Source organism: Loxodonta africana, chromosome 2 (assembly GCF_030014295.1).
Source record: "Loxodonta africana isolate mLoxAfr1 chromosome 2, mLoxAfr1.hap2, whole genome shotgun sequence".
NCBI lineage: Eukaryota > Metazoa > Chordata > Mammalia > Proboscidea > Elephantidae > Loxodonta > Loxodonta africana.
This window is the reverse complement of record NC_087343.1, coordinates 154,256,138-154,283,885: the sequence shown is the minus strand read 5'-3', so window position 1 is coordinate 154,283,885 and position 27,748 is coordinate 154,256,138. Positions and strand designations below refer to the sequence as shown.

At 44.4% G+C, this 27,748-nt stretch overlaps 4 protein-coding genes across 8 annotated transcripts in view; all 4 read right to left on the bottom strand.

Moving 5' to 3' along the window:
• The window catches only part of LOC100656652 (protocadherin gamma-C5), a 165,450-nt gene that overhangs the window by 124,350 nt on the left and 13,352 nt on the right, over positions 1 to 27,748 (bottom strand). The window contains exon 1 of one of the 5 annotated variants that reach the window (XM_023549925.2): positions 7,118 to 9,714. The exons of 2 other annotated variants lie outside the window; for them this stretch is intronic. In XM_023549925.2, coding sequence (XP_023405693.1) covers positions 7,118 to 9,541 — 2,424 coding nt within the window. In that variant the 5' untranslated portion in view covers positions 9,542 to 9,714. Of the gene's footprint in view, positions 1 to 16; positions 4,327 to 7,117; positions 9,715 to 27,748 lie in introns of those variants that run through there. 2 more of the 5 variants (XM_064277344.1, XM_023549904.2) reach the window with 2 other exon arrangements.
• On the bottom strand, positions 9,878 to 16,019 carry LOC111751107 (protocadherin gamma-B3-like). The gene has a single exon (XM_023550001.2). It carries the CDS (start codon positions 14,031 to 14,033, stop codon positions 11,577 to 11,579), a length of 2,457 nt encoding a protein of 818 aa, XP_023405769.2. The 5' UTR covers positions 14,034 to 16,019; the 3' UTR covers positions 9,878 to 11,576.
• Positions 16,057 to 21,601, bottom strand: LOC111751105 (protocadherin gamma-A5-like). Its single transcript, XM_023549993.2, has one exon. It carries the CDS (start codon positions 21,089 to 21,091, stop codon positions 18,629 to 18,631), a length of 2,463 nt encoding a protein of 820 aa, XP_023405761.2. The 5' UTR covers positions 21,092 to 21,601; the 3' UTR covers positions 16,057 to 18,628.
• LOC111751108 (protocadherin gamma-B2-like) lies at positions 21,713 to 27,734 on the bottom strand. Its single transcript, XM_023550003.2, has one exon. The coding sequence runs from the start codon at positions 25,380 to 25,382 to the stop codon at positions 22,929 to 22,931; it is 2,454 nt and encodes an 817-aa protein (XP_023405771.2). The 5' UTR covers positions 25,383 to 27,734; the 3' UTR covers positions 21,713 to 22,928.

Here is a 27,748-nt window from a genome sequence, read left to right as displayed (position 1 = left end):
TAAAGACTAAACTCACCTGAGTATCTGGTGTTTCATCTTTACACTTATGAAAATCCGTGGTTGTTAACAAAGGCTCGTTTTTCTCACAGCTCTCCTGGCTGAGGAGCGTATCAGCGTAGTTGGGCTGGGGGAAGATCAGGTGACTCTTCCGCGAGTCCGCGGTGAGGGAGACCTCGTGGGAATAGGTCTGCAGAAAAGCCTGCACCCCATCCAAGCCCACAAAGTGCGAGGCGGTCACATCGGCCAACCCGACCCCGGAAGCCTGCAGCAGGCGGGACACGTGCCAGCGCCTCAGCCTGAGGGCCAGCAGCACAATGACAAAAGCGAGGAAAACACAGGAGACCGCGGCCACCGCCACCACCAGGTACAGTGTGAGGCCAGAGTCGTCTGGGTCAGTGGGAGATTCTAAACTGCTCAGGTCGGCCAAGACTTCGGGAATGCTGTCGGCCACCGCCACGGTGAGCGTGACGGTAGAGGAGAGAGGGGGCTGTCCGTGGTCCTGGACGGCCACCACGAGGCTCTGCTTGAGCGCATCTCTGTCTTGTAGGGCCCGCGCTGTGCGCACCTCGCCCGTGTGCACCCCCACCGCGAACAGTCCTGGCTCACTAGCCTTGAGCAGGCGGTAGGTCAGCCAGGCGTTCTGTCCTGAGTCGCGATCCACCGCCACTACCTTGGTCACGAGGTAGCCGGGCTCTGCAGAGCGGGGAGTCAGCTCCATGCCCGTGGAACCATCAGTGGGGAAGGTGGGGTACAGGATCTCTGGTGCATTGTCGTTCTTGTCCAGAATGAACAGGCTCAGCGAAACGTTGCTGCTGAGTGGCGGGTCACCGCTGTCACAGGCAGTCACCATAAGTTGCAGGTTTTGAAACTGCTCATAGTCAAAGGAGCGCAGTGCATACAGGACGCCAGTGTCAGAGTTGATAGAGGCATAGGAGGACACGGGAGCCCCCTGTATGGTATCTTCAGCCAGGGAGTAAATAACCTGGGCATTCTCCTCGCTATCAGGGTCATGGGCAGTCACCGAGAAGATGGAGGCTCCTTTGGGGTTGTTCTCAGGGACAAAGACTGAGTAGGATGTGTGGGAGAAGGTGGGCGGGTTGTCATTGGTGTCTGCCACGTGTATAGAGATGTGAGTTTCCGAAGACAGGGGAGGGGTGCCACCATCTGTGGCTTTCACTGTGATGTTATAGACAGAAAGTCTTTCCCGGTCCAAGTTTTTCATTGTCACCAATCTATAATAATTGTCTATTGATCTTTCTAATTTAAAAGGCAGATTTTCTGGAATGGCGCAGGTCACCTCACCGTTCTTCCCAGAATCTCGGTCTTGTAGGTAGAAAAGAGCAATTACTGTCCCAGGAGGTGTGTCTTCAGGGACTGAACTGGTTAGAGACGTTACAGTCACTTCCGGAGCATTGTCATTCACATCTAAAATTGTGATCAATACTTTTGTCCTTGTCAGACTACCAGGACCATCCTGAGCCTGAACTTCCATTTCATAGAAGCTAGAGTCTTCGTAATCTAGGCCTTTTAAAGTTGATAATTCTCCTGTAAGGGAGTTCAGTTGGAATATTTGTAGAATTTTTTGAGTTATTTTCTGAAAAGAATATGTCACTTCCCCATTGAATCCATCATCCAGGTCTACAGCATTTACCGTGAGCAGTGTTGTGCCCACAGGTACGTTCTCGGGGGTAGTCACTCGGTACTGGGGCAGAGAGAACACTGGTGCGTGGTCATTCACATCCATCACTGTCACTTGGATACGCGCGATGCCGGATCTGAGTGGGTTGCCTCCGTCAGAGGCCGTGAGGAGAAGATGGTGAATCGCCTCTTCCTCCCGGTCCAAAGCCCGCTCCAGTACCAGTTCCGGATACTTGGTTCCATCATCGCCAGTTTGCACATCCAGGGAGAAGTGGTGATTGGGACTGAGCTGGTAGCTCTGGAGGGAGTTAGTGCCCACATCTGGATCTCTAGCCTCGTTTAACGGAAAGCGCACCCCAGGAGCTGTATTCTCCATTATTTTTACGTTCATTTCTTCCGTCAGGAATCTAGGAGCGTTGTCATTAACATCCATTATCTCCACTTCAATAGGATAAAGATTCATTTTATCTTCCATTAGGATGTTAAAACTCACCAGACACCGCGCGCTGTGAGCGCAGAGCTCCTCCCGGTCTATCCTGCCTGCGGTGACCAGGCTGCCGCTTCGCGGGTTCAGAGCGAAAAGCTGCGTCCTACCTCTGGAGACGACGCGGACTCCGCGCTCCGCCAGCTCCCGGGGCTCCAGCCCCAGGTCCTTGGCGATGTTCCCCACAAAAGACCCTTTGTCTGTCTCCTCAGGCACGGAATAGCGAATCTGTCCTGCCCAGGCTTCCCACAAGGTCCCCAGGAGAATGGAGAGCAGGACGAATCCTCTGTAGTCCGCGCCCTTCTGCCGAGCCGCCATGTTGTCCTGCTGATCTTGCTTGGGGTGTCCGGGGTGTGCTTCTGGGTGCTGGGGAGGCCGAGTAAACCCTCAGTATGCGGAAGGGAAGCCCTGAACCTGGCAGGATGGAGGCCTGAGGTTGACGCAGCTAGGGAGAGATTTGTCCCAACGTGTCGTTTTTTTGTGCTGTAAAAGCTCGGTGGTTCTGGCAGATCTCTCGCACAATTATTCACCTGGTTGGTGAATAGCGGCGCTCAGAGTCCTTAGCGAGTTACTGCACCACATTGAAGCCAAATAAACTGATTTTTCAAATTTTCTCTTTTTAGCAAAATTTCTGAAATAATTTTTAAAAAATCCGTTTTAAGAAATCGCGAATTAATACAACACAGTTCACGGATAGGTGTTTGATAATGCCAGATAATTTTTTTTAACCTCTATTTGCAGTGCCAGTTTGAAATGACTATTTGGGGCACTGCCTTACACTTCATTGTATATAGGGAAACCAGACATTGCAGGTAAAAAGGTAAAGTCCATAAGAAGTACGTACATGAAAACAAAAATTATTTACTCTAGGGTGTAATATATGTAAATTAGTTCAGTTATACTACTGAACAATACAAAGTGCTAGACACCACCATGAGAGACTCACAGAGTCAAACCTAAAGATGAAAAAATGAGAGGGAAATGTCTTATCTCTGATTATACAATAGTAAAGGTAGGAATCCACAGATCCTCACTCACAGTCTTCTGAGAATAGAAAAAGGAATCATTAGTGGCTGTGGCTGATACTTTGTGCTCAAGAAATGCCATTAGAGTTGAGGTTAGAAGCCAGGCAGCAACCATCAGCTATAGAAGCAACCCATTTTGTACAGAGGGCAGAGATTTGTGAAGAGGACCTACTGGCTGTGGGTTCATGAGAAATTGCGTGTTGGCTTGATTGCTCTTTTTCATTACAAAATTCAAATCTTCATCCTACCCTATTCCAGAATTATTTTAAAAGGGAAGGTCTCTAGACATCCTTTGGACATGCATGCAAGGCTGTCCTGAGAGGATTCTTGTTGTGTTGCTGTGTGTCATCGAGTTGATTCCAACCGATCCTTTGAGGTACTCATTTCTGAACTGCTGTAGATGGAGTAAAACCCAATTGCTGATGGTAAAAATCAAAGAAAGTTTCTTCCATGTAGTTGCAGAATGAAGACTTGGCTAGAAACAGTCCTACTTTCTGAATTATTTTTAAGCCCTCAGGCAATAGGTAGTAGCACCAGGAGAAGGAACCAGAAGTAACACAGAAATATTTACCTTAGTTTTGCAGGAGGTTCTAAATGAAGTAGTCTATTTCTGCTCTCTCATGGCATTGCTTCAAAATATAGGGAATATTTTGACTGAGTGAAATGATGTTTGAATAATTCAAGGTCATGTTTGCTTTCACCAAATACATAAAAGTTAATAATTTTTTGTTTAAGGGACCAGTTTGATTATCATGAACAGGAGTTAAATATTATTTGTTTAGCAGTAATTTTGAACTTCTTATTGATGCAAGCAAAGCGTATGGTCATCAAAGGTCATAGTACTTGTAGATATTTTCAGACAAAGCTTTCATGTCTAGAGGTTCTGGCTCCCAATATCTTGATCTTTTTCTACCCAATACCTCAAAATTCATAGTTTCCTCTCACATTTGTCTCTTATTCCTACTTTTTTTTTTTAATGTCTCAATTAACTTATTACTTCTTTGGAGCTAAATAAGATTTATCTAAGTAAGATTATAGACATGTTCTGAACATAAAGCATACTTTAGGGAGTAAATAACTACATTATACTTAGTATTCAAGTTTTTAAAGTTACTCCACGATATAAAAATAAATATTAAAGATCTCTACTAGGCCACAAGGTATGTTTAGTAAAATATTACATAAGCTTACCATATACAGTTGAAATATTTATATTTCAACTGTATATGGTAAGCTTATGTAAAGGGATTATATTATTATTGACTGAGTTAATGGGAGACTCCAGCCTTTGTCTACTTGTATGAAAAAAATTCCATGGAAAGTCTACTTACCTTCCAAGGCATTGAGTTAATTATCTTCTTTTCTCTCATTATGGAACTTTTTTCTGTTAGAGAGCCATTTATTTGGAGTTCTGTCTAGGTTTTCACTTCCAAGCAAAGATGTAAGTATTTTCCAATGGATCTTTTCGAGATTTACAGTCACCCCCTTTCAACAACTGCCATCTCAGCCAGAAGTTTGATCGGAAATGGGTGGTTTTCCAGATGATAAAATAATCCCACCATTTGTTAGATTCGGTATATGCTCAAAATCCCAGATTAATTATCTGGATGGTTTGTAGATCAAAGAGCCTCATTTAGGAAGAATTTAGCAAATTCCATGATTCCCAGGGTGTTTATCACTTAGTCATCCACATGATTGAATGATTATCGTGATAGTATAATCTGATAGTTTTTCCTTCAGAGACATGTTTTATTTGTTTAAATGAAATGGTCACAGGTAACTCAGATAAAAGAATAAAATAAACCAGCCTACTATCATGAAACTCAGTTAGTGAGATTTACTTATAACAATGGATGGTCTATATATTTAGTTTAAATCACCCCAAATTGGTGATATAGTAAAATAACATTCACAACCTCAGAGTGTATATGACAAAAATTACAATATTTGCACAAGAGACTACCTGACACACATGACCAATCCCCAGCATTAAAATTCTTTAAAATTGTTAACGATTAAATTCTGATTCAAGCATCAAATAATTATATCACAAACATCCAGAAAATTAGATTTGGAAATATGTATCATTGGAATATCTTATATATGTATATATGCATATATATATATATTTGGAATCTTGAAATATTATTTAAAGAGCATCGACTCAATATTATCTTTATGAAGACTGGCTTTCATAAAGAAACTTCTTGTTAATTTTCAAGATATCTTCTTAAATATTTTTTCTTACATGTGCATTCCAAATTCAGATACAGAAGTGGCCGACCCACCATATTACCAGGTCATAGAGTCTTCCAGCTCAGGGTTAGAAAAGATCTTGTCTATGATAAGGTTAAGCAATCTATCAAACTGTAGAATACCCTGTACTCCATTAATTTCAGGGCCATCAACTTTTTTAAGAGTCCCAGTAGTGGAATCTCCTACCTCAGTAGCAACCCATTTCTTGTTAGAACAACTTTGACAACTAAAAACTTTGCCTTTTTCTACTCACCAAACCATAGTTACATTCACACCTTTGGGCCATGATGAATAAAAGTTCTAAATGACAACCCCCTTTCATTCAAATATTTGGATAAAGAATTGCTCTGTGACAGAGGGGCATTGGTGGTTCAGTGGTAGAACCGTCACCTTCCATGCAGGTGACCCAGGTTGATTGCCAGCTGATGCTCCTTACACACTGCCAGCACCCATCTGTCATTGGGGACTTGTGTGTTGTTACGATGCCACAGGGATTTCAGTGGAGCTTCCACACTAAGGGAGTCTAGGAAGAAAGGCCTGAAAATCTACAGACAAAAATTGGCCAATGAAAACCCTATGGATCACAACAGCCTGATCTCCATCTGATCACAGGAATGTCACAGGATTGGGCTGTGTTTTGTTCAGTTGTGAATGGGGCCACCATGGGGGGGGGCAATTCAATGGCAGCTAGGCAGCTAACAACAACATATGACAGAAGCCTTACTATTTTATCCAGTTAATATAATGAATTACTTAAATTCTTCATTCTCTCACTCGCCAGTAAGTGTACTGTAATTTTAGACATATTTCTTGTAAGTGGACACTATTGAGCATATTTTAAAATTCATTTCATTTTAAAAAGACTATCAAGCAACAGTATGTAGAAGACATTGTAGTAGGCAAATTGCATCAGATGCTTACTTTTTTTAAAACAATCTCAATAATTACAATAATGGTGATGTCAACAAACACTTGTTCACTGTGCTATTTTATAGTTTGAAAAAAACTTTTATAAAATTTATTTTATTTTCCCAGTTTATATGTGAGATAGACTAGGCAAGCCTCTTTAATTACAACTTTAAATGGAAGACTACAGAGATTGCGACGGGCCCAAGATGAATAAATGCTAGTGCCAGGAATATTACTCTTGCCTGGTGGTAGACACCAAAGCCCAGGTCCACTCTGCTACAGATGTCCATTACTCTTATCTTTAATTCAAAAAAATTATTTCTGAGTAGTTAAAAGGAGGGAGTATTTGTCATGGATTTCCATAATTTTAGAAAACACTATCTTTATCTTCTTTCACAGAGGTTGCAAGGAATATTTTCTCTGCATTAGAAAAGGAAAGGATCTCACAAATACCACAACACACACACACACACACGAAACCCCAAAACCTAAGAAATGAGACAGGCGCAATCCAAGGCACAAAGGGTTTGCCAACAGGACAGAGGTAAAGAAAATCTAAGGGATGAATTAAGTATTTTTTCATGAAATTTCAAGAAAATTAAAATTTAAGGGGCTCTATTTTTTTTTTTTTGATAGAAATTGACGGCACTGGGCACTGGGGTATTGATAAAAAGGAAAACGTCAGAATTATCTGGTAATTATATTAATTATATGATTCCCTGCAAAGCAAAGAAAACGAAGCATTGATCAAAGATAATTTTAGAGCTTTCTGTTTAAATGAAACCAATAAAAGCAAAAACCTTACCTGAACAAAAGAGTCTTCCTCTTTACAAAATCCTATATCTTCCTGGATCAGAAGAGGCTCGCTTTTTCCACAACTCTCTGCACTAATGAGCGTGTCAGCATAGTTGGGTTGAGGGAAGATAATGTGGCTCTTGCCGGAGTCCGCGGTGAAGGAGACCTCGTGGGAATAGGTCTGCAGGAAGGCTCGCACCCCATCCACGCCCACAAAGTGCGAGGCGGGCAAGCTTGGTAACCCACCTCCGGAAGTCTGGAGCAGACGCTTCCTGTGCCAGTGCCGCAGCCTGAGCGCCAGCAGCACAATGACAAAGGCGAGAAAGACGCAAGACACCGCGGCCACCGCCACCACCAGGTACAGTGTCAGACCTGAGTCGGTGGGGTTGCCAGGAGACTCTAAACTGCTCAGGTCGGCCAGTACCTCGGGGATGCTGTCAGCCACGGCTACTGTGAGCGTGACGGTTGCTGAGAGAGGGGGCTGGCCATGGTCCTGGACGGCCACCACCAGGCTCTGCTTGAGCGCATCTCTGTCTTGCAGGGCCCGCGCAGTGCGCACCTCACCCGTGTGCGCCCCCACCGCGAACAGCCCTGGCTCGCTGGCCTTGAGCAGGCGATAGGTCAGCCAGGCGTTCTGTCCTGAGTCGCGGTCCACAGCCACCACCTTGGTCACGAGGTAGCCGGGCTCTGCTGAGCGCGGTGCCAACTCCATGCCTGTAGAATCGTCAGTGGGAAGGGCGGGGTACAGGATCTCTGGTGCATTGTCGTTCTGGTCCAGAATGAACAGGCTCAGTGACACGTTGCTGCTGAGTGGAGGATCACCGCTGTCACAGGCAGTCACTCTCAGTTGCAGGTTTTGAAACTGCTCGTAGTCAAAGGATTGCAGTGCGTACAAGATTCCAGTATCAGAGTTAATGGAGACATAGGAGGACAGGGGTGCCCCCTGGATGGTGTCCTCAGCTAGGGAGTAAGTAACTTGGGCATTCTCGTTGCTGTCGGGATCGTGGGTGGTCACCAAGAAAATTGAGGCTCCTCTGGGGTTGTTCTCAGGAATGTAGACTGAGTAGGATGTGTGGGAGAAGGCAGGTGGATTGTCATTGGTGTCTGCCACGTTTAGGATGATGAGTGTTTCTGTAGATAGGGGCGGTGTTCCTTTGTCTGTGGTAGTCACAGTGATGTTGTACAAGGAGACCTGCTCTCTGTCTAGGACTGTGTTGGTCACTAATCGATAGTAATTGTCTACTGACTTTTCCAATTCAAATGGCAGACTTCTGGAGATGCAACACGTCACCAGACCATTCATTCCTGTGTCTCGATCATGCACTTGAAAAAGAGCAATTACCGTTCCTGGGGGGGCATTTTCAGCAATCGTTCTGCTTCCAGATGTAACTACCACTTCCGGTGCATTATCATTTACATCCAAGATAGTTATGAAGACTTTAGCTCTGTCTCGAAGACCTGGCCTATCGCGGGCTTCCACATCCAGTTCATAGGAGCTAGAGTCCTCATAGTCTAGTTCTCCAGAAGTTGATATTTCCCCAGTCAAAGCATTCAAGTGGAAAATCTGTGAGATCTTTTTCGTTATCTTCACGAAGGAATATGTTACTTCTGCGTGGATTCCTTCATCCTGGTCGGTGGCATTTACCGACAACACTGGCGTACCTACTTGCAGGTTTTCAGGAACACTCACCCGGTAGACAGGCTTTGTAAACACTGGAGCGTTGTCATTCGCATCTAGGACAGTTACCTGAATTCGCGTCACACCTGTGCGAACAGGGTCACCTCCATCCATGGCAGTAAGGACGAGGTGGTGAACGGCCTCTCTCTCCCGGTCCAGGGAGCGTTCCAGCACGAGCTCCGGGTACATGGGCCTGTTGGCTTCGCTTTGCACGTCCACTGAGAAGTGACTATTCAAGCTGAGCTTGAAGCCCTGAAGCGAGTTCATCCCCACATCCAGGTCATAGACCTCCATTAGTGGAAAACGAGAGGATGGAGGTGCGTTTTCGAGAATTTTCACTTCCAATTTTTCCGTTAAGAATTGGGGTGTATTGTCATTAATATCCATTATTTCCACTTCCACAGGATAAAGATTCATTTTATCCTCAACAAGGATGTTAAAATTCACCAGACACCGCTCGCTCTGAGCGCAGAGCTCCTCCCGGTCTATCCTGCCCGCCGTGATTAAGCTGCCGCTTCGCTGGTTCAGAGTAAAGAGCTGCGTCCTTCCTCTGGAGACAATACGGACTCCGTGCTCCACCAGCTCCCAGGGCTCCAGCCCCAGGTCCTTGGTGATGTTCCCCACGAAGGAGCCTTTCTCCAGCTCCTCAGGAATGGAGTAGCGCATCTGCCCGACCCTGGCTCCCCACAGCGTCTCCAGGAACGTGAAGAACAGGACCAGTCCGCTGCGGTGCCGGCGCCTCTGCAGAGCCGCCATTACAGGCTCCTTCTGGACTGTCTTGGGGTTGTATAACAGAAACAAGTCCGTATCACTTTCTGCTTCCCAGAATTAGAGGTCAAGGTCCATAAACAAGCGGAGACCCGAAGTGAAGCGTTCACGGTTAGGATTTCCGCGCACCTGGAGAGTTTTTGTGTCTGATCTGCTTTTTGTTTGCAGTTTGAGACTCCAGTTCTCATCGCTTTTCTCTCCCGAGTTGGTGAACAGCGACGCTTAGAGTCCTGACTTAACACTGCACTATCTTTTGTTTTTTTAAAAAAACATTTCTTGTGGCAAAATATATACAACATAAAATTTGCTATTTCAACCATTTTAAATGTACAATTCAGTGACGTTAATTGTATTCACAAGATTGTGCAACCATCACCGCGATCTATTTCAAAGGTTTTTTCATCACTGCAAACAAGCTCAGTGCTTCTTCAGTAATAACTCCCCATTCCCTTCTTACCCCAGCCCGTGGGAATCACTAAACGTCTTTGATTTCTATGCAATTTCCTATTCTTTGTATTTCATATAAATGGAATCATACAAAATTTGTTCTTTTGTTTCTGACTTTTTCACTCAACATTATGTTTTCAAGGTTCATCCATATTGTAGCATGTTTCAGAATGTCATTTTTCTTTATGGCTGAATAATATCCCATTGTACATATACGTGTGTGCATATATATCTCTATATATATATCACATGTTGTTCATCCATCCATCTGTTGATGGGTTGATGGGCATTTGGGTTGTTTCTATCTTTTGACTGTCGTGAACAATGTTGAAATAAACACTTGTGTGCAAGTATCCATTTGAGTCCTTGCTTTCAATTCTTTTGGGTATATACCAAGTAATGGAATTACTGGGTGATACTGTGATTCTCAGAGCCCTGGTTGCCCAGTGGTTAGGAGCTAGGGCTGCTAACCAAATGGTTGGCAGTTCAAATCCAGCAGCTGCTTCTTGGAAACCCCATGGGGCAGCTCTACTCTATCCTATAGGGTTGCTAGGAGTCAGGATGGATTTGACAGGAATGGCTTTGGTTTTTGGGTTATTGTGATTCTATGCTCAACTTTTTGAGAAACTATCAAACTTTTTTCTATAGCAGCTGCAAAATTTTACATTCCACCATCAATGTACTAAGTTTTTGATTTCTCCACAGTTTCATCAACGCTTGTTATTTTGTTTTTTGGTTTTTTTTTTTTTAGTAATACTGTACTGTTTGTGAACCTGTCTTAGAGAATTTTATTTCTGCTAAATCTGCATAGATGACATGCATAATATCCCTCTCCCCAGGAAAGCAAAACATTTGGAAGAATAAAAGACCTCATTTTGAATAATTTTAACTGTTCCCTGGAACTTACAACTCATGTTAGTAACAACACCTCCCAGTGCCTTGGAACAGAAATAACATTACACTTTCCTGTAGATCTTGAATTATCGCGCACACCGTCATTTACTTTTGTCTTATTTTCATATAATATACAATGCACTACATATAATGTACAATCCACTACAGTGGCAGTTACAGCAAGAGTCACTATTTTTAGATGCCATTATCTGTTTCTATTGACGTATTAGATGAAGAACTGCCCTGACTCAGGTAATATCTGTGTATACTTTAAAAAACACGTGAAAAAGTGAAAATATGTAGGCTACATTGACATTTCTATTTCTGGGTTGACAGCATCAAAAATTTTTTTTATCAGTCAAAACTAAGTAAACTGATAAATTGTCTAGCTTTTCATTAAATTCTAGATAGTAACCATGACTCACAATGAAACTATGACATACTAATGCACTACAGTGTTTCAGATTATATCGTTTGATGATTGGCAAAAAAAATCAAGATCATCATAAGGCCACTTTCTATGAAAGAAAACTGCAACACAGATAAGCCCACAACGTATTTCCTACCCCATTCAACACCCAGAAAAATCAATAAAACAAAATGAAATCAGAAGTATTTAACCTGTATACTTTTTTATCTCTAACATAACGAATTGAACTAATACTATTTTTTTTTTTTTGGTCTATTTATGAAAGGAATGGGGTTTGGAGAAACTCACCTGTTGTAAATTGACTGAGTTAGAAGTTATTTTGGGATTGTCATTGCTGGTGCTTTCAACCCAAGAAGCTTCATCACATAGAAGATCCTGTGGTAGAGTGATTTCCGGGTTTCTATTGAGAAATTTAAACTCTGTTTTTGAGGAATGTGAGGCAGCACATAGATTATAGGAATAAGGCAAAGTCCCCTCACTGTAGTTGGGAGGAATCCCAGGTCCAGGTCTGGAGCTGAGACCAGACTGAAAGCAGCCCCAGGCGGCGGGGCTGGAGGAGCGTCGCAGGCGCAGGGCGATGGCCAGAGTCACCGCGAGGAGGAAGAGCACGGAGATCAAGGCCAAGGCCAAGACCAGATAAAATTGCAGCTGGACCTGGGAGTCAGGGGGCTCAGGGCGGTCGCTGAGGTCTGGCAGGGCCTCCTGCAGGCTATCAGCGAAGATCAAGTGAAGCGTGGCGGTGGCTGAGAGGGGCGGCTGTCCTCCATCGCGTACAGTGACCAATAGGCGCTGGCGGGACGCGTACCTGTCGGCCAAGACACGCGCTGTCCGTACCTCGCCCGTGCGCAGTCCCAGGCTGAAGAGCCCGGGCTCGCTGGCCTGCAGCACGTGGTAAGACAGCCAGGCGTTGTGCCCTGAGTCTGTGTCCACTGCCACCACCTTGGTGACAAGGTAGCCTGGCTGCGCAGCACGCGGCACCATGTCGAAGAGCGCTGAGCCGTCGGGCCCCAGTGCCGGGTACAGCACCCTGGGCGCGTTGTCATTGCAGTCGTCCACCAGCACGCGCAGGCTCACCTTGGCGCTGAGCGAGGGTAAGCCCTCATCACGCGCCTGCAGCGTCAGCTCAAAGGCGCACAGGTGCTCGTGATCGAAGGCGCGCTGCGCGAATACCATCCCGCTCTGCGCGTTCACAGACACGTAGGACGACAGCGCTCCCGGTTCCAGGTCGCTGGCTACTATGGAGTAGGAGACACGGCCATTTTTCCCCAGATCCGGGTCGAAGGCGCTGACTTGCACAATAGAGGCGCCAGGTGGGTTATTTTCGGCCACATGGACCATGTAGGAGGCCTTTTGAAAAACTGGAGCATTGTCGTTGACATCGGCGATATGCAGAGTGACACTTGTGCTGGAGGAGAGGGGCTGCTTGCCTTTGTCAGTGGCCATGATGGTGACATTATACTCAGTCATGTGTTCGCGGTCCAGGGTTCCATCTGTCACCAGCTTGTAGGTGTTTTTTGTATCCTGAACTATTTTAAAAGGGCTATTTCCTTTTAGTTGACAGAGAATTTCCCCATTAACTCCTGAATCTAGATCATGTGCTTTGATCAGGGCGACAATGGTCCCCAGTTCAGCATCTTCTTGTATATGTTTGGATTCAGAAGCAAGGGTTATCTCAGGAGCATTGTCATTTTCATCCAAAATATCTATTTGTATTTTACAATGAGTAGTGTGATGTCCTCCATCCTTTGCTTCCACCCAAAGTGTGTAGCTCTCTCTCTCTTCAAAGTCCAGTCCTCCACCAGTGGTGAGTTCTCCTGTCTTACTGTCCAGCTTGAACAGTTGCCTCGCTGCCTTGCCAATGTTGATGAAGGTGTAGGTGATCTGGGCGTTGACGCCCTCATCCGGGTCAGTGGCCATCACTCTCAGCAGCGAGGAACCCGCAGGCAGGTTCTCCGGAACACTGACCCGGTACATGTCCTGGGTGAACACTGGGGGATTATCATTTGCATCTGCGACAACTACCCTGATCTGGGTAGTGCTGCTTCTGGCCGGCTCGCCCCCGTCCAAGGCCGTGAGGATCAGGTGATGGCAGCACTGCTCTTCCCTGTCTAGGGGCGCCTTCACTACGAGCTCCGGGTACCTACTGCCGTCTGGGTTCTCCTTCTGAATCAAAGAGAAGTGCGGGTTGGGGCTGAGGTAGTACTGCTGCAGCGAATTGCCACCTACGTCCGAATCTTGCGCGGATTCCAGGGCAAAGGTGGCTCCAGTTAGCGCCAGTTCGCTGATTTCCAGTTCAGTGAGATTCCGGCTAAAGATCGGTGGGTTGTCATTGACATCCTGGATCACCACAGTTACGTGAAAAAAGTTTAAAGGCTTTTCAGCGACCACTTCAAATTCCAGAACACACGTGGGCTTCTCTCCGCAAATCTGCTCTCGGTCTATGCGGTCTCTGACAAGTAAATTTCCGTTCTCGGAGCTCACAGTAAAGAATTTCTTCTCTGTACTAACTCGCAGGTTTCGAGTCGGCAAATCCCGCATGACAAGCCCCAGATCTTTGGCAAGGTTCCCCACCAGCGAGCCCTTGGGCAGCTCCTCGGGAATCGTATAGCGGGTCGGCTCCAATAGCGCCGGGCAGAACAAAGGCAGCAGGAAAAGAACCGGCGCTTGCCACCGCCCAGTCCGGCCTCTCGCTCCCCAGCGGGTTCCCATCCCGCTCCCTGCGCCTTTGCCTTTCTGATTTCAAGGAGCTGCAATTGCTGAATGATCCCAAGAGTTCTCTGAGCAGGAGTGACTACTTGCTTTGTCTTGGCGGATCGGTTTTCTGATGGAGATCTCCGCGGCAGAGAGCTTGAGAGAGCGCACTGCTGTGCGGGGCCCCTGTCCGCCGGAGACTCCACCGCGGAGGGAGGAGCAGATACTTCGCTCAGCACTAGCCAACAGCGGCACCCGGCGCCTCGGCCGCAGAACTGCAACAGCGCTTGCTAAATCAGCCCCCAACTACGCAACTAAACCCAGCGCGACTGGTTAGGAGCAAATTCTACTATAAACTGACTGATACCTCCTCAGTGTCCCCATTTTACCAGGATTTATTAGATTTTAAATGTTGACTACATCTTCAGTCTGGTTGACATTTCTTTGAACTTGAACTTTATCCATCCAAATCACAATGATTTTTAGTTGTCAAAGAGGAAACTTTGCTCAAAATGTATATCGGCATCTTAGTGATTTTTAGTTTCCATTTTCATAATATGTTCATAACATCGTCCCTGCTTACCTTAGTAGAACTGAGGGCCAAGTGAGATAGTATATAGCAAAACATACAAATGGAAGATAGTGTTGGTGATGGCAGTTATAGTATAAAAATCCTTGAAATATCAACTTGATATGTATTGAGATAGTCCACTATATTTCTTTTTCTAACTTATTGAAGTTACAAAACCCATAGATTTTATTTTTATCCTATGTTTCACTTTTTTTCTATATTATCTTTGTAATCATCCTCCCAAAAAAGAATTGATAGATAAACAAGCAGGTTGGCTGTCCTTCTAAAATAGAAGTATAGTAAGAAGCAGGAGACACTTTTCTTAGCTTACAAGTGTCTACTTTTAATTAAATGAGTACGATTAGCAAACTATTCCACAAGTGATTTTTTTCCTCACACTATATTACTATTGTTCTGCATTGTACTGTTTCTTTCCAAGTATTTTAACAATGGGGAGTGGTTTGGATTTGAGGGGTGAAGTATGAGTTCTTGTCATTATTTTCTGCTCTTCTATATTCCAAGAAAAGTAATATGTAGAAAATATATATTTGTTATTGGCGTTCTTCCCTCATTAAAAAACATACCAAAGGCCATGTTTCTTGCACATGTCTTTCAGTTTTAACTTCATTCCCAAACTAGAAATTGTCCATAAACATTGTCTTACCTACATAAAGTACTGTAGCTCTAAAGCTTAGCAAGTGTGTTATGCTATTGAACTCACCTTACAGCAGAAAAACATTAGAACATCTGAAACTGCTCTTTTTTTCCAGGATTCTAGACAGTCGTTGATATCTTTACTTTATGAAAACATAAAGAATGCTACTGACTCAAGACTTAGCTCTAAAACATGCCCATGCAAAGTGCCTTTCAGCTATATGAACACTTCATTTAGCACAGGAATGTTGTCTTCAACACATATCAAACTAATTATTTAAATCGTTGGTAACATATATTGTATATACACTAAAAGCGTGTGGATCAAGCATTTGAAAATGTAAGCTATTGGTAATTTATAGAAGTTCAAAAAACATTTTTTCATTGCAAAAAAAAGTTAACTCTGATGATACACACCCAAATCTATAACCTTTACTTTAAAAATACTGGAAAAATGAACGGATGTGTAGGAGTGAATGATACCAGCATCTATTATACAGTTTCTCTTGCTAATCTTTAAATGCATTTGCTATTCAGTAAGCTGAATATTTTCCATTTAGATTGGAATTGCCATTAACATACAAAATTGGATCCCCTTTAAATAAATGTGTAAAAAATAAAAATCAAATAGTTTTAGGTCCCAAGTCTGTCAATAAACCTTTCACGTGGTCAAGTAAGATAGTTGGCCATTTCGTTAGTAATGTTCTATTACCATCTTCCCTTACTTATTTATACGTTGCAGCCAGCGTTCAAGCTGTTGAAAGTACAAAGTTTGAAATATATTTTAATAAACTAAAAAAAAAAAAAACCCACTGTCATGAAGTCGCTGTGAGTCAGGATCCAAGAAGAAGAATCAATAGTTGGAAAATGTGGCCTTGGTGACAGAAATGACATGGGAGAGAGCATGACAGAATTTTGCAAGACAAACGATGTATCCATTGCAAATATCTTCTTCAACACCATAAATGGTGACTATACATGTGGACCTCACTGGATGAAATACGCAGAAATCAAATTGACCACATCTGTGGAAAGAGACAATGGAGAAGCTCAATATCATCAGTCACAACAAGACTAGGGGCTGACTGTTGAACAGACTACCAATTGCTCATATGCAAGTTCAAAGTGAAGCTGAAGAAAATTAAAACAAGCCCACAAGGGTCCAAGTATGACCTTGAGTATATCTCACCTGAATTTAGAGACCATTTCAAGAACAGATTTGACACACTGGACACTAATGACCAAAGACCAGGTGAGTTGTGGGAAGACATCAAGGACATCATACATGAAGAAAGCAAAAGGTCATTAAAAAGATGGGAAAGAAAAGACCAAAGTGGATGTTAGAAGAGACTCTAAAACTTGCTATTGAACGAAGAATAACTAAAGCAAGTGGAAGAAATGATGAAGTAGAAGAGCTGAACAAAAGATTTCAAAGGACATCTTGAGAAGACAAAGCGAAGTATTATAATGAAATGGGTAAAGTCCAGAGTTAGAAAACCAAAAGGGAAGAATATGTTCAGCATTTCTCAAGCCGAAAGAACTGATGAAAAAATTAAAGCCTCAGCTTGCTATATTGAAAGATTTTTATGGACAAAAAATTGAATGACACAGGGAGCATCATTGTACCAAAAAGAATTCATCAGCATTTGTTTCAAGAGGTAGCATACGGTCAAGAACCAATGGTACTGAAGAAAGAAGTCCAAGCTCCGTTGAGGGCATTGGTGAAAAGAGAAAAAGTTTCCAGGAATTGACGGACTACCAACTGAGATGTTTCAACAAATGGATGAAATGCTGGAAGCGCTCTCACTCGTCTGTGCCAAGAAATTTGGAAGACAGCCTCCTGGCCAACGAACTGGAAGAGATCCACCTCATATACATGCTCATTCCAAAGGCGATCCAATGGAATGAGGAAATCATTGAACAATAAGATTTATATCACACGCAAGTAAAATTATGCTGAAGATCCTTCAAAAACGGTTGCAGCAGTACATCGACAGGGAACTGACACAGATTCAGGCCAGATTAAGAAAAGAACTTACAATGACGGATATCATTGCTGATGTCAGGTGGATCTTGGCTGAAAGCAGGGAACACCAGAAAGATGTTTACCTGTGTTTTATTGACTATGCAAAGGCATTCGACTGTGTGGATCATAACAAAATATGGATAACTTTGTGAAAATCAGAATTCCAGAACACTTAATTGTGCTCATGTGGAACCTGTACATAGATCAAATGGCAGTTGTTCGAACAGAACAAGGGGATGCTGCATGGTTTAAAATCAGGAAAGGTGTGCTTCAGGGTTGTATCCTTTCACCATACTTATTTGACCTGTATGCTAAGCAAATAATCTGAGAAGCTGGACTATATGAAGAACTCGACATCAGGATTGGAGGAAGATTCAGAAACACCCTGCGATCTGCAGATGACACAACCTTGCTTGCTGAAAGGCTTACTGATGAAGATGAAAGGCTATAGCCTTTGGCATGGATTACACTTTAACATAGAGAAAACAAAAAAGCCTCACAATTGAACCAATAAGCAACATCATAAATGGAGAAATACTGAAGTTGTCAAGGATATCACTTTACTTAGATCCACGATCATGGCTCATGGAAGCAGTCAAGAAATCAAACTTGTAGTGCTTTGGGCAAATCTGCTGCAAAAGACCTCTTTAAAGGGTTAAAAAGCAGAGAAAGACATCACCTTGAGGACTAAGGTATGCCTGACCCAACCCACTGTATTTTCAATCTTCTCACATGCATGTGAAAGTTGAATGATGGATAAGGAAGACTGAAGGAGAATTGATGCATTTGAATTATAGTGTCTGTGAAGAATACTAAATATACCATGGACTGCCAGAAGAGCAAACGAGTCCGTCTTGGAAGAAGTTAGCCAGAATGCTCCTTAGAAGCGAGGACGGGGAGGCTTATCTCAGGTATTTTGGACATGTTATCAGGAGGGACCAGTCCCTGGAGAAGGACAGCATGCTTAGCAGAGGGTCAGCAAAAAAGAGGAAGATCCTCAACGAGATGGATTGACACTGAGATGGACTGACAGTGGCTGCAATGGTGAGCTCAAACATAGCAAGAATTGTGAGGATAGCACAGGACCGCAGTGTTTCCTTCTGTTTTACACAGGGTCGCTATGAGTCGGAACCAACTCAAGGGAATCTAACAACAAACAACTATTTATATCAGTTTAGAGTCTCTAAAATATGGACATCTTGAAAAAAGTAGACTTTAAACCCCCAAAATGGCTTGAAAACACTGGAGAAATCATCAACTATAAATTAATCTCTAAAGAAAGAAAGTCATGATTTACTGTTTACGTAATTAAGGGAACTTGAAAGTGAGGGAAAAATGAGAAAACAAATGCTCCATTCATCCCTAATGAAAAAGAAAACTAACCTGAAAGACTTCCGGTTCTTCTTTGTTTGCATTTATCTGATCAGGCATAAGAAGAGGCTCGCTTTTCTCACAACTCTCTGCACTAATGAGAGTATCCGCGTAGTTGGGTTGAGGGAAGATAATATGACTCTTTCCGGAATCCGCGGTGAGGGAGACCTCGTGGGAGTAGGTCTGCAGGAAGGCCTGCACCCCTTCCACGCCCATAAAGTGCGAGGCGGGCAGGCTCGGCAACACGCCGCTCGAAGCTTGCAACAGACGCGATGTGTGCCAGCGCCTCAGCCTGAGTGCCAAAAACACGATGACAAAGGCGAGGAAGACACAGGAGACCGCGGCCAAAGCCACAACCAGGTACAGCGTGAGGCCCGAATCATCAGGGTCTGAGGACGTCTTGATGCTCTCCAGGTCGGCCAGGACATCCGGGATGTTGTCGGCCACGGCTACAGTGAGTGTGACGGTGGCGGAGAGAGGGGGCTGACCGTGGTCCTGGACGGCCACCACCAGGCTCTGCTTCAGTGCGTCTCTGTCCTGCAGGGCCCGCGCAGTGCGCACCTCGCCCGTGTGCACCCCCACCGCGAAGAGCCCTGGCTCGCTGGCCTTGAGCAGGAGGTAGGACAGCCAGGCGTTCTGCCCTGAGTCACGGTCTACTGCCACCACTTTGGTCACCAGGTAGCCAGGATCTGCAGAGCGAGGTGCCAGCTCCACGCCGGTGGAGCCGTCAGTAGGAAGGGCGGGGTACAGGATCTCTGGCACGTTATCATTCCGGTCTAGCACAAAGAGGCTCAATGACACATTGCTGCTGAGTGGAGGGTTCCCGCTGTCGCTGGCTGTCACCCACAGCTGCAGGTCTCGGAACTGCTCATAGTCGAAAGAGCGCAGCGCGTACACTATGCCTGTATCGGAATTGATGGAGACATAGGAGGACAGAGGCACCCCCTGGAGGGTGTCTTCGTTCAGGGAGTAAGTGACCCTGGCGTTTTCTCCGCTGTCGGGGTCGTGGGCGCTCATGGAGAAAATGGAGACGCCTTTCGAATTGTTTTCCGGGATGTAGGTGGAGTATGAGGTGTGAGGGAAGGCGGGCGGGTTGTCGTTGACGTCTGCCACTTTCAGTGAGATATGAGTTTCTGTAGACAGGGGTGGGTTTCCGCGGTCAGTGACCGTTACTGTGATGTTATAACCGGAGGTCTCTTCCCTGTCCAGGGTTTTCGTTGTCAGTAAGTGATAGTAATTATCAACAGACTTCTCCAACTTAAAGGGCAGGTTCATGGGGATAGAACATGCAATCTCCCCATTCTCTCCAGAATCACTATCATGTACGCTAAACAGGGCGATTACGGTTCCGGGAAGACAGTTTTCAGAGACGGAACTGGTGAGAGAGGTGAGTATCACCTCCGGGGTATTGTCATTCACGTCCTGTACTGTGACCAGCACCGTAGCGCTGGCAAGAAGAGCACCTCCATCCTGAGCTTCCACTTCTATTAGGTAGAAGCTGGATTCTTCATAGTCCAAGGATTGCAGAGTTGAGATTTGCCCCAGGCTGGAATCAAGTTCGAAAGTCTCTGAAATTTTGTCGTCTTCATTGCGAAAAGAGTAGGTCAATTTCCCATTTAGTCCCTCGTCTGGATCCGTAGCGGTTAGGGTGAGCAGCCGAGTGCCCACAGGTATGTCTTCTGGGACGCTCACTCTGTACTCTGGTCTAGTGAACAGGGGCGCGTTATCGTTTGCGTCGAGGACCAGTACGCGGATGTGCGTGGTACCAGAGAGGATGGGGTCTCCGCCATCTACAGCTGTGAGGAGGAGGTCGTGAACAGCCTCTTTCTCGCGGTCCAGGGGCAGATCCATCACCAGCTCGGGGTATCTTTGCTTATCAGGTCCGCTTTTCACGTCCAGAGAGAAGTGTGTATTGTCGCTGAGCTGGTAACTCTGGAGAGAGTTCACACCCACGTCCGGATCTCGTGCGAAGGGAAGTACTAACCGCGTTCCCACAGCTGCATTTTCATTAATTTTGACTTTTAATTCCTCATCCCGGAAGCGTGGGAAGTTATCATTAATATCGATAATTTCTACTTCTACTCCATAAATTTTCATTTTATTCTCAACCAGGATGTTAAAGCTCACCAGACACGGCGAGGTCTGAGCGCAGAGCTCCTCCCGGTCTATCCTGCCCGCTGTGATCAAGCTGCCGCTTCCCGGGCTCAGAGAGAACAATTGCGTCTTACCTCTGGAGACGATGCGGACTCCGCGCTCCGTCATCTCTCGGGGCTTGAGTCCCAGGTCTTTGGCGATATTCCCCACGAAGGAGCCTTTGTCCCGCTCCTCAAGCACCGAATAGCGTATCTGCCCGGCCCCGGCCCCGGCCCCGGTCCCGGTCCCCCACAGCTTCCCCAGGAGAATAAAGAGTAGGAGCGGCTCTCTGCAGCTCCAGCGCCTTAGCGGATCCACCATTGCTTTCTCTCGCCTGTTTTTCTTAGTCCTGGTTCCTGCCTGCTGTTTCCTTATTTATCTAGAGTCGAGGCGAACACACTCCTTGGCGGATATCGGAGTGGGGCGCGGGTGAGCGGCTTTCCTAGCAGCTCGTCTGATCTGGGGGTGATCAGTGCGGAAGGAGCCGAAAGTCGGGTCTGCAGCAGCGTTTTCCCCAGTCTGGTGAAGAGCGACGCTCAGAGTCCTAACCAGTTACTGCACCAATTGTGTTTTTATTCCTCATTAATTTGATTGTATTTTTATTTTCAATATAACTTTGCTATATTCTTAATGTAGTACCTCGTGACATTGTTAATGATATTTAAGTTTTAATTCAGAAATAAAGAAAAACTTCCACAAGCTCCTGAGATTGATATAATTATTAGATTCTTCATTTCCTTAGAAAAGTTTTATTTCATGTGCCATTGAGCCTATGTGCTTTATTTACCTCCTACCTATACGGAATCTGTTAAAGAGATCATTTTATTAACAATTTAGGACATTGCAATTCTGTTTTTTTTTTTAGAACTCAATATTTCTCCTTTTTGTTAGGATACCTTTATGAAAACACATTCATTTGTACATAATAATGGCAAAGAAACAAACGCAGCTCTCAATGCACATTTGCAGAGGACCTACTGGCTCATATAAATGTTGTATTAGCTTTCATATGCAGAAAGAATAAAGAGGCCATTTTGTTACTTGTGAGGTCTTTGAGAAAGTTTCCAGATTGCACAATAAAAAAATGAGCTGCACTACATCAGACTGAGAGTTTCAGTTGGCTTTTCTATGCATCATTTCTATCTTCTATTATCTGTTCAAACACTGTTAGGCATTTTACAATAGACTGTTAGTGGAAATCAGTATAGTGACTGTGGAGGAAATGACTTTAGTTCATCACAGGTGCAGGAAAACATGCCCAGATACTTATTATCAAGCAGGCAGTGAGTGGTCTTTCTATGTTGAGACAGATATTTAATCTTATCACCTCAATATGGTAGTAGAAAAAGAAAAACCCTATGATAAAAAAATGAATATTTCAGAGAGTCTATCAAGTGACAGAAGCAATTTTTACTTAATGACACTTTCAGAAGAAAATAAGGAAAGGGAAGATATTCTATATCTATAATTGGAGGCTTCCAAAAGAGATAAAGCTTTCAGTACTATTTGGTATAAAATGTCAGTATATGTTGCAAAATTTTCTCAATTAAACAATATTTTTCAAGAGCAATTCATTAATATGCATGAGAAAGTTATTTTGAACATTGATTAAATGTGACCTTCATAGCAGACTCCTCAGACCTCAAGCTTTCCCTATCCTTTTTATACTTACATTGTACATAGACACTTTGATTGTAAAGATACATAGCCTACTGGTCTTCACGTCGGCGGAAACAAGTTCTACCCATGCCCTGTGGTTGACAATTTGGATAAAACTCTTCCTTTGGCTCCCCGTTTCCCCAAACTAGTAATATGAGGAGTCATCACAGTCTGAAGTACTATGATTCTAAGAGGAAGAAAAACTAAAATTTGAGTAATAAAGACCCTAAAGGTAAAAGCAATTACTCAAGGTCCCAATAGTAATAAATCTTCGGAGGAAAAGAATGTAATGTAAAGATGAGGAAGAAAAAGAATTATCTCACGTGATAAATGCCTGTAATTATGGACAAACAAATCCGACACCTCAGATAGATAAACCACATCTAAAAGTTGGTTAGACGAGATTAAGATAGTTAGGGCAGAAAACTGTCCAAATCTGACCCACAAGATAACAAAATATGACCTGGAAACCTCTACCTGTTAGGTGATTTAAGAAACATTAAAACATTAAAAAAAAAAAAAACATAAGGTGGAAATAAGTAAAACTCACCTTTAAAATAGTATCTGAGTTAAATGGGATTCCAGTGTCTCCAGGATTTGCACTAGGAACCCAAGAGGCATCATCGCAGAGGAGATCCCGACTGGGAGCCGTTTCCTGAGTCACGTTGAGAAAATTAAATTCTGCCTTAGCCGATTGCGAGGCAATACACACATTGTAGGAATGGGGCAATGTTCCCTCACTGTAGTTTGGGGGAATCCCAGGTCCAGACTTGGAGCAAAGACCAGGCTGAAAGCAGCCCCAGGCGGCGGGGCTGGAGGAGTGTCTCAGACGCAGGGCAATGGCCAGAGTCACCGCGAGGAGGAAGAGCACGGAGATCAAGGCCAAGGCCACCACCAGATAAAACTGCAGCTCCGCTTGTGGGTCGGACTGCGCCGGGCGGTCGCTGAGGTCTGGTAGCGCCTCCTGCAGACTGTCTGCGAAGACCAGGAGCAGCGTGGCAGTGGCTGAGAGAGGCGGCTGCCCTCCGTCTCGCACAGAGACCAGCAGGCGCTGGCGGGACGCGTCTCTGTCGCCCAAGACTCGTGCAGTACGCACCTCGCCCGTGCGCAGCCCCAGGCTGAAGAGGCCCGGCTCGCTGGCTTGCAGCACGTGGTAAGACAGCCAGGCGTTGTGTCCGGAGTCTGCGTCCACGGCCACCACCTTGGTGACAAGGTAGCCTGGCTGCGCAGCGCGAGGCACGGTGTCGAAGAGCGCTGAGCCATCGGGCCCCAGCGTTGGGTACAGCACCCTGGGCGCATTGTCATTGCGGTCGTCCACCAGCACGCGCAGGCTCACGTTGGCGCTGAGCGCAGGCGAGCCCTGGTCACGCGCCTGCAGCGTCAGCTCGAAGGCGCGCAGCTGCTCGTGGTCGAAGGCCCGCTGCGCGAACAGCACCCCACTCTGTGCGTTCACAGACACGTAGGACGACAGCGCTCGCGGTTCCAGGTCGCTGGCCACGATGGAGTAGAACACTTGGCCACTGGGCCCCAAGTCCGGGTCGGAGGCGCTGACCTGCGCGATGGAGGCGCCAGGCGGGTTGTTCTCAGCCATGTGGGCCACGTAGGCGGACTGTTGGAAAACCGGAGCATTGTCATTTATATCCGCGATGTGCAGGGTGATGCTTGTACTGGAGGAGAGGGGTGGCTTGCCCCTGTCCGTGGCAGTGATGGTGATGTTGTACTCTGGGATCTGCTCGCGGTCCAGGGCGCCATCTGTCACTAATTTGTAATAGTTCCTCGAGGATGATTTCAATATAAACTCGCCATTTCCAAAGACGCGGCAGTAAACTTCTCCATTTTCTCCAGAGTCTCTGTCTCTCGTTTTGATCAAGGCGATCACTGTTCCTCGAGGTGAATCTTCTGGTAGGGGAGTAAATAATGAAGTCACCATCACTTCAGGTGCACAATCGTTCTCATCAAGAATGTCTATTTGGATACTGCAATGGGCTGCTAGATCTCCAGGATCTTTTGCTTCTATACTCAGAGTGTAAGTATTGGCAACTTCAAAATCCAAGTAATCTTTTGTCACGATTTCTCCTGTTCTTTCGTCTAAGGTGAAAAAGTGTACCACTTGTTCGTCCACATTATAAAAGGAGTAGGTGATTTCAGCGTTGACGCCCTCATCCCGGTCGGTAGCTGTTACTCTAAGTACCGAAGTGCCCGGGGACACGTCCTCCCGCAGGCTGACCCTGTAAGAGTCCTGGCTGAACACCGGGGGGTTGTCGTTGGCATCAATGACTTGAATTCGGATCAGGGTGGTGCCACTTTGGGGTGGGTTCCCACCGTCCACAGCTGTGAGGAGCAGTTGATGGAAATTCTGCTCTTCTCTGTCCAGAGAATGTTTCAGAATTAACTCAGGGTATTTACGTCCATCTGGAGTCTGTTTCTCTGAGAGATCAAAGTATTCATTATCATTAAGGTGGTATCTTTGCAGTGAATTAGGCCCAGCGTCTGAATCCAGAGCTGGGTCTAGTGGAAATGTTGTACCTGGCTGAGTGGATTCGCTAATTTTTAAATCAGTACTACTCTGTTTGAATAGCGGAGTGTTGTCATTTATATCCTGCACAATTACTGCTACGTGGAAAATATTTAGTGGGTTTTCAGCGACAGCATCAAAATCCAGAACACACAGAGGCTTCTTGCTGCAAATCTGCTCTCGGTCTATTCTGCCACTTACAAGTAAGTCTCCGCTCTCTGGGTTTACAGTAAAATATTCCTTCTCTCCGCTAACTCGCAGCTTTCGGGCCGGCAAGTCCCGGACACGGAGCTCCAGGTCCTTGGCGAGGTTCCCCACCACCGTGTTCTTGGCCAGCTCCTCAGGAATTGAATAGCGGATCTGGTCCGGGAGAGCCCCGCTGAACAAAGACAATAGGAAAGGCACCAGTACCTGCCGCCGCCCTGCGCTCCTTCTCATCCTTTGTCTTCTTCGCCGCCAAGCGGCTCTTGGGTCCGAGAGAAAGAGTAAGCCTCCCGTGGATGGCAGAATCCAGGGTAGGGTCACTTCTCCTGCTTTTGTTTTCCTGTATCCGAACCTGTACTGTCCTCCGTGTGGTGTGTTTGAACAGGAAATTACCCTTTAAGACGTTTCCAACTCGTCTCTGATATTTACTCTTCCTTTGACCTACAGCGACGCCCAGAGGCTTTCCCGGAAACTGCACCAGTGAATTACAAGGAAATATTTTTCCTCTTTTTGGATTTACAAAGAATATTTGTTTTTTAAATAGGTACCACCATATTCACATCGTTCCAGATTCAAAAAGGCACAAATGGCATATTATATAAGATCTCCTTCTCATCTCTCCTTTCAACAACACGTTTCTCACAGGAGAAACCACTGTTACCTTTCCTGTGTATCCTTCCAGAAATATGTTGCCCATAGTCCATCACATCTTTATGAATGTTTTCCTCCTTTTTTTGCACAAACGGAAGTATACTATACACCATGTTATGCACCTTGCTTTTCTCACTCTTTATATCTTGAAGACTATCTCACTTCAGTACATAAAGCTTTTCATTTATTTCTTATAGCTGTGTAGTAGTCCTTATATGATATACAGTAATTTATTTAACCAGAAATATTACTTTTAAAAGAAAACCAGTTTCCATTTAAACAAAACATATTCTTCCATGTGATATTAGATAATATATCATTCACTGTTCTCTTAGGTATTTAAAAATATGTCCCTCTCTGATTCTGGAAGGGTATTCCTGTTACCAGCATCTGTGTATGTTTGACAACATTTCAGGCCAACTGAACATTTCCAAAACATTTATAGAGCCTTTTTATCTTTAACAATCTTTCTTCAGATAGGATTTGTCTATATTCATTTGTGTTTTCTCTTCTTTCTTCTCACTATGTCAGCTAATTGTATACTGTCATGTTCCTATTTATTCCATGTATTGTGCCGCAAAGGAGTCCTAGTAGCACAGTGGTTAAGCACTCAGCTGCTAACCCAAAGGTTGGTGGTTTGAACCCACCAGCTGCTTTGAGGGAAAAAAGACTTGGCAATCTACTCTTGTAAAGATTACTGCCTTGGAAACCCTATGGGGCAGTTCCACTCTGTCTTACACAGTCACTAAGAGTTGGAATTGACTGAACAGCAATGGGCATTGTACCACAACTTCCCACAAAGATGAAACCATGCAGAAATGAAAACTCCTCTTGCTAAGTTAAATTGAGGCATATTTCACAATCTATAGCTATAACTTCCAGCTATCCAAAAGTCACGAATTTGTGTATACCTAGACATTTCGTGAATTCTATATTGACTCAGAACAAAATGAAGGCACAAGAAACAAAAGCATTGCCGATCCCTTGCACATAAAATATTTCCTCCCATTTCAGATCATCCCAATGCCACACAATGACAGTTATCTGAAAAAAGCAATTTGCAGGGACAGAGATGAGGCCTACTTATTAGGCAGCATGGATCACAACAGTCCAGAGTCCAAGCAACTCAGAATTTTCAGGCAGATCTCATGAGGGAAAAAGAAAAGGCTTCAAGAAGTTTTATTTTCCTTAGAAATCAAGAAGGGTCTCAATAGTCATTCTATTATAGGTAATTTAGATATTAAAATCATTCCTACAACCTACTTAAATACGAGTGAAATAAACTAAGCAATATTTTTGATAACCATGGAAGAGCACCAAAGGAATCACAGATAGCCGTTGCTGGTGCATCTTATAAACAGCAACAACAAAATCTCTGAAATACACCAGTCTAATTGAGAAAACATCCCTGTTATAGTTACATCTAAAGGTTAGATATTTTCTGCACCACTCATAAATTAATACTGCCTTTTTAAAAATTATAATGGAAAGTATCCTTTCGAAGAAAGAAAACTTCAAGCAATGCATGTTATTTGAGTGTTAAAATAGTCCAGGTTCAAGAACAACTTCCTAAGAAAGAATCTTTAAATACAAATTTACACGATTGTCTTCTATCTAATGGTTCTAATTTATCATTTTAGTAATGACAAAAGGAAAATGGTATTTAAAGAGTGAGGTGGTTTAAAGGTATGAAATTAAGAAATCGCTGCTGAAACTAACACTGAATGGAGATTATAAAGAATAACTACTAGGAAAATAACTTCTTTGTGTAGTAAAAATTGTTGCTACTGATTATTGTAGGGTCTCCTGCCCCTCCCCTGTGAGGCAATAGAATTTTTTTTTTTTTAAAGAGGTGCCTGTATTTGACACATATTTTACACACCGGAGGCATATTTATCACAGTTTTGTGCCTATATTTGAATGTCAGTAAGATCTATTGTAAGATCAAC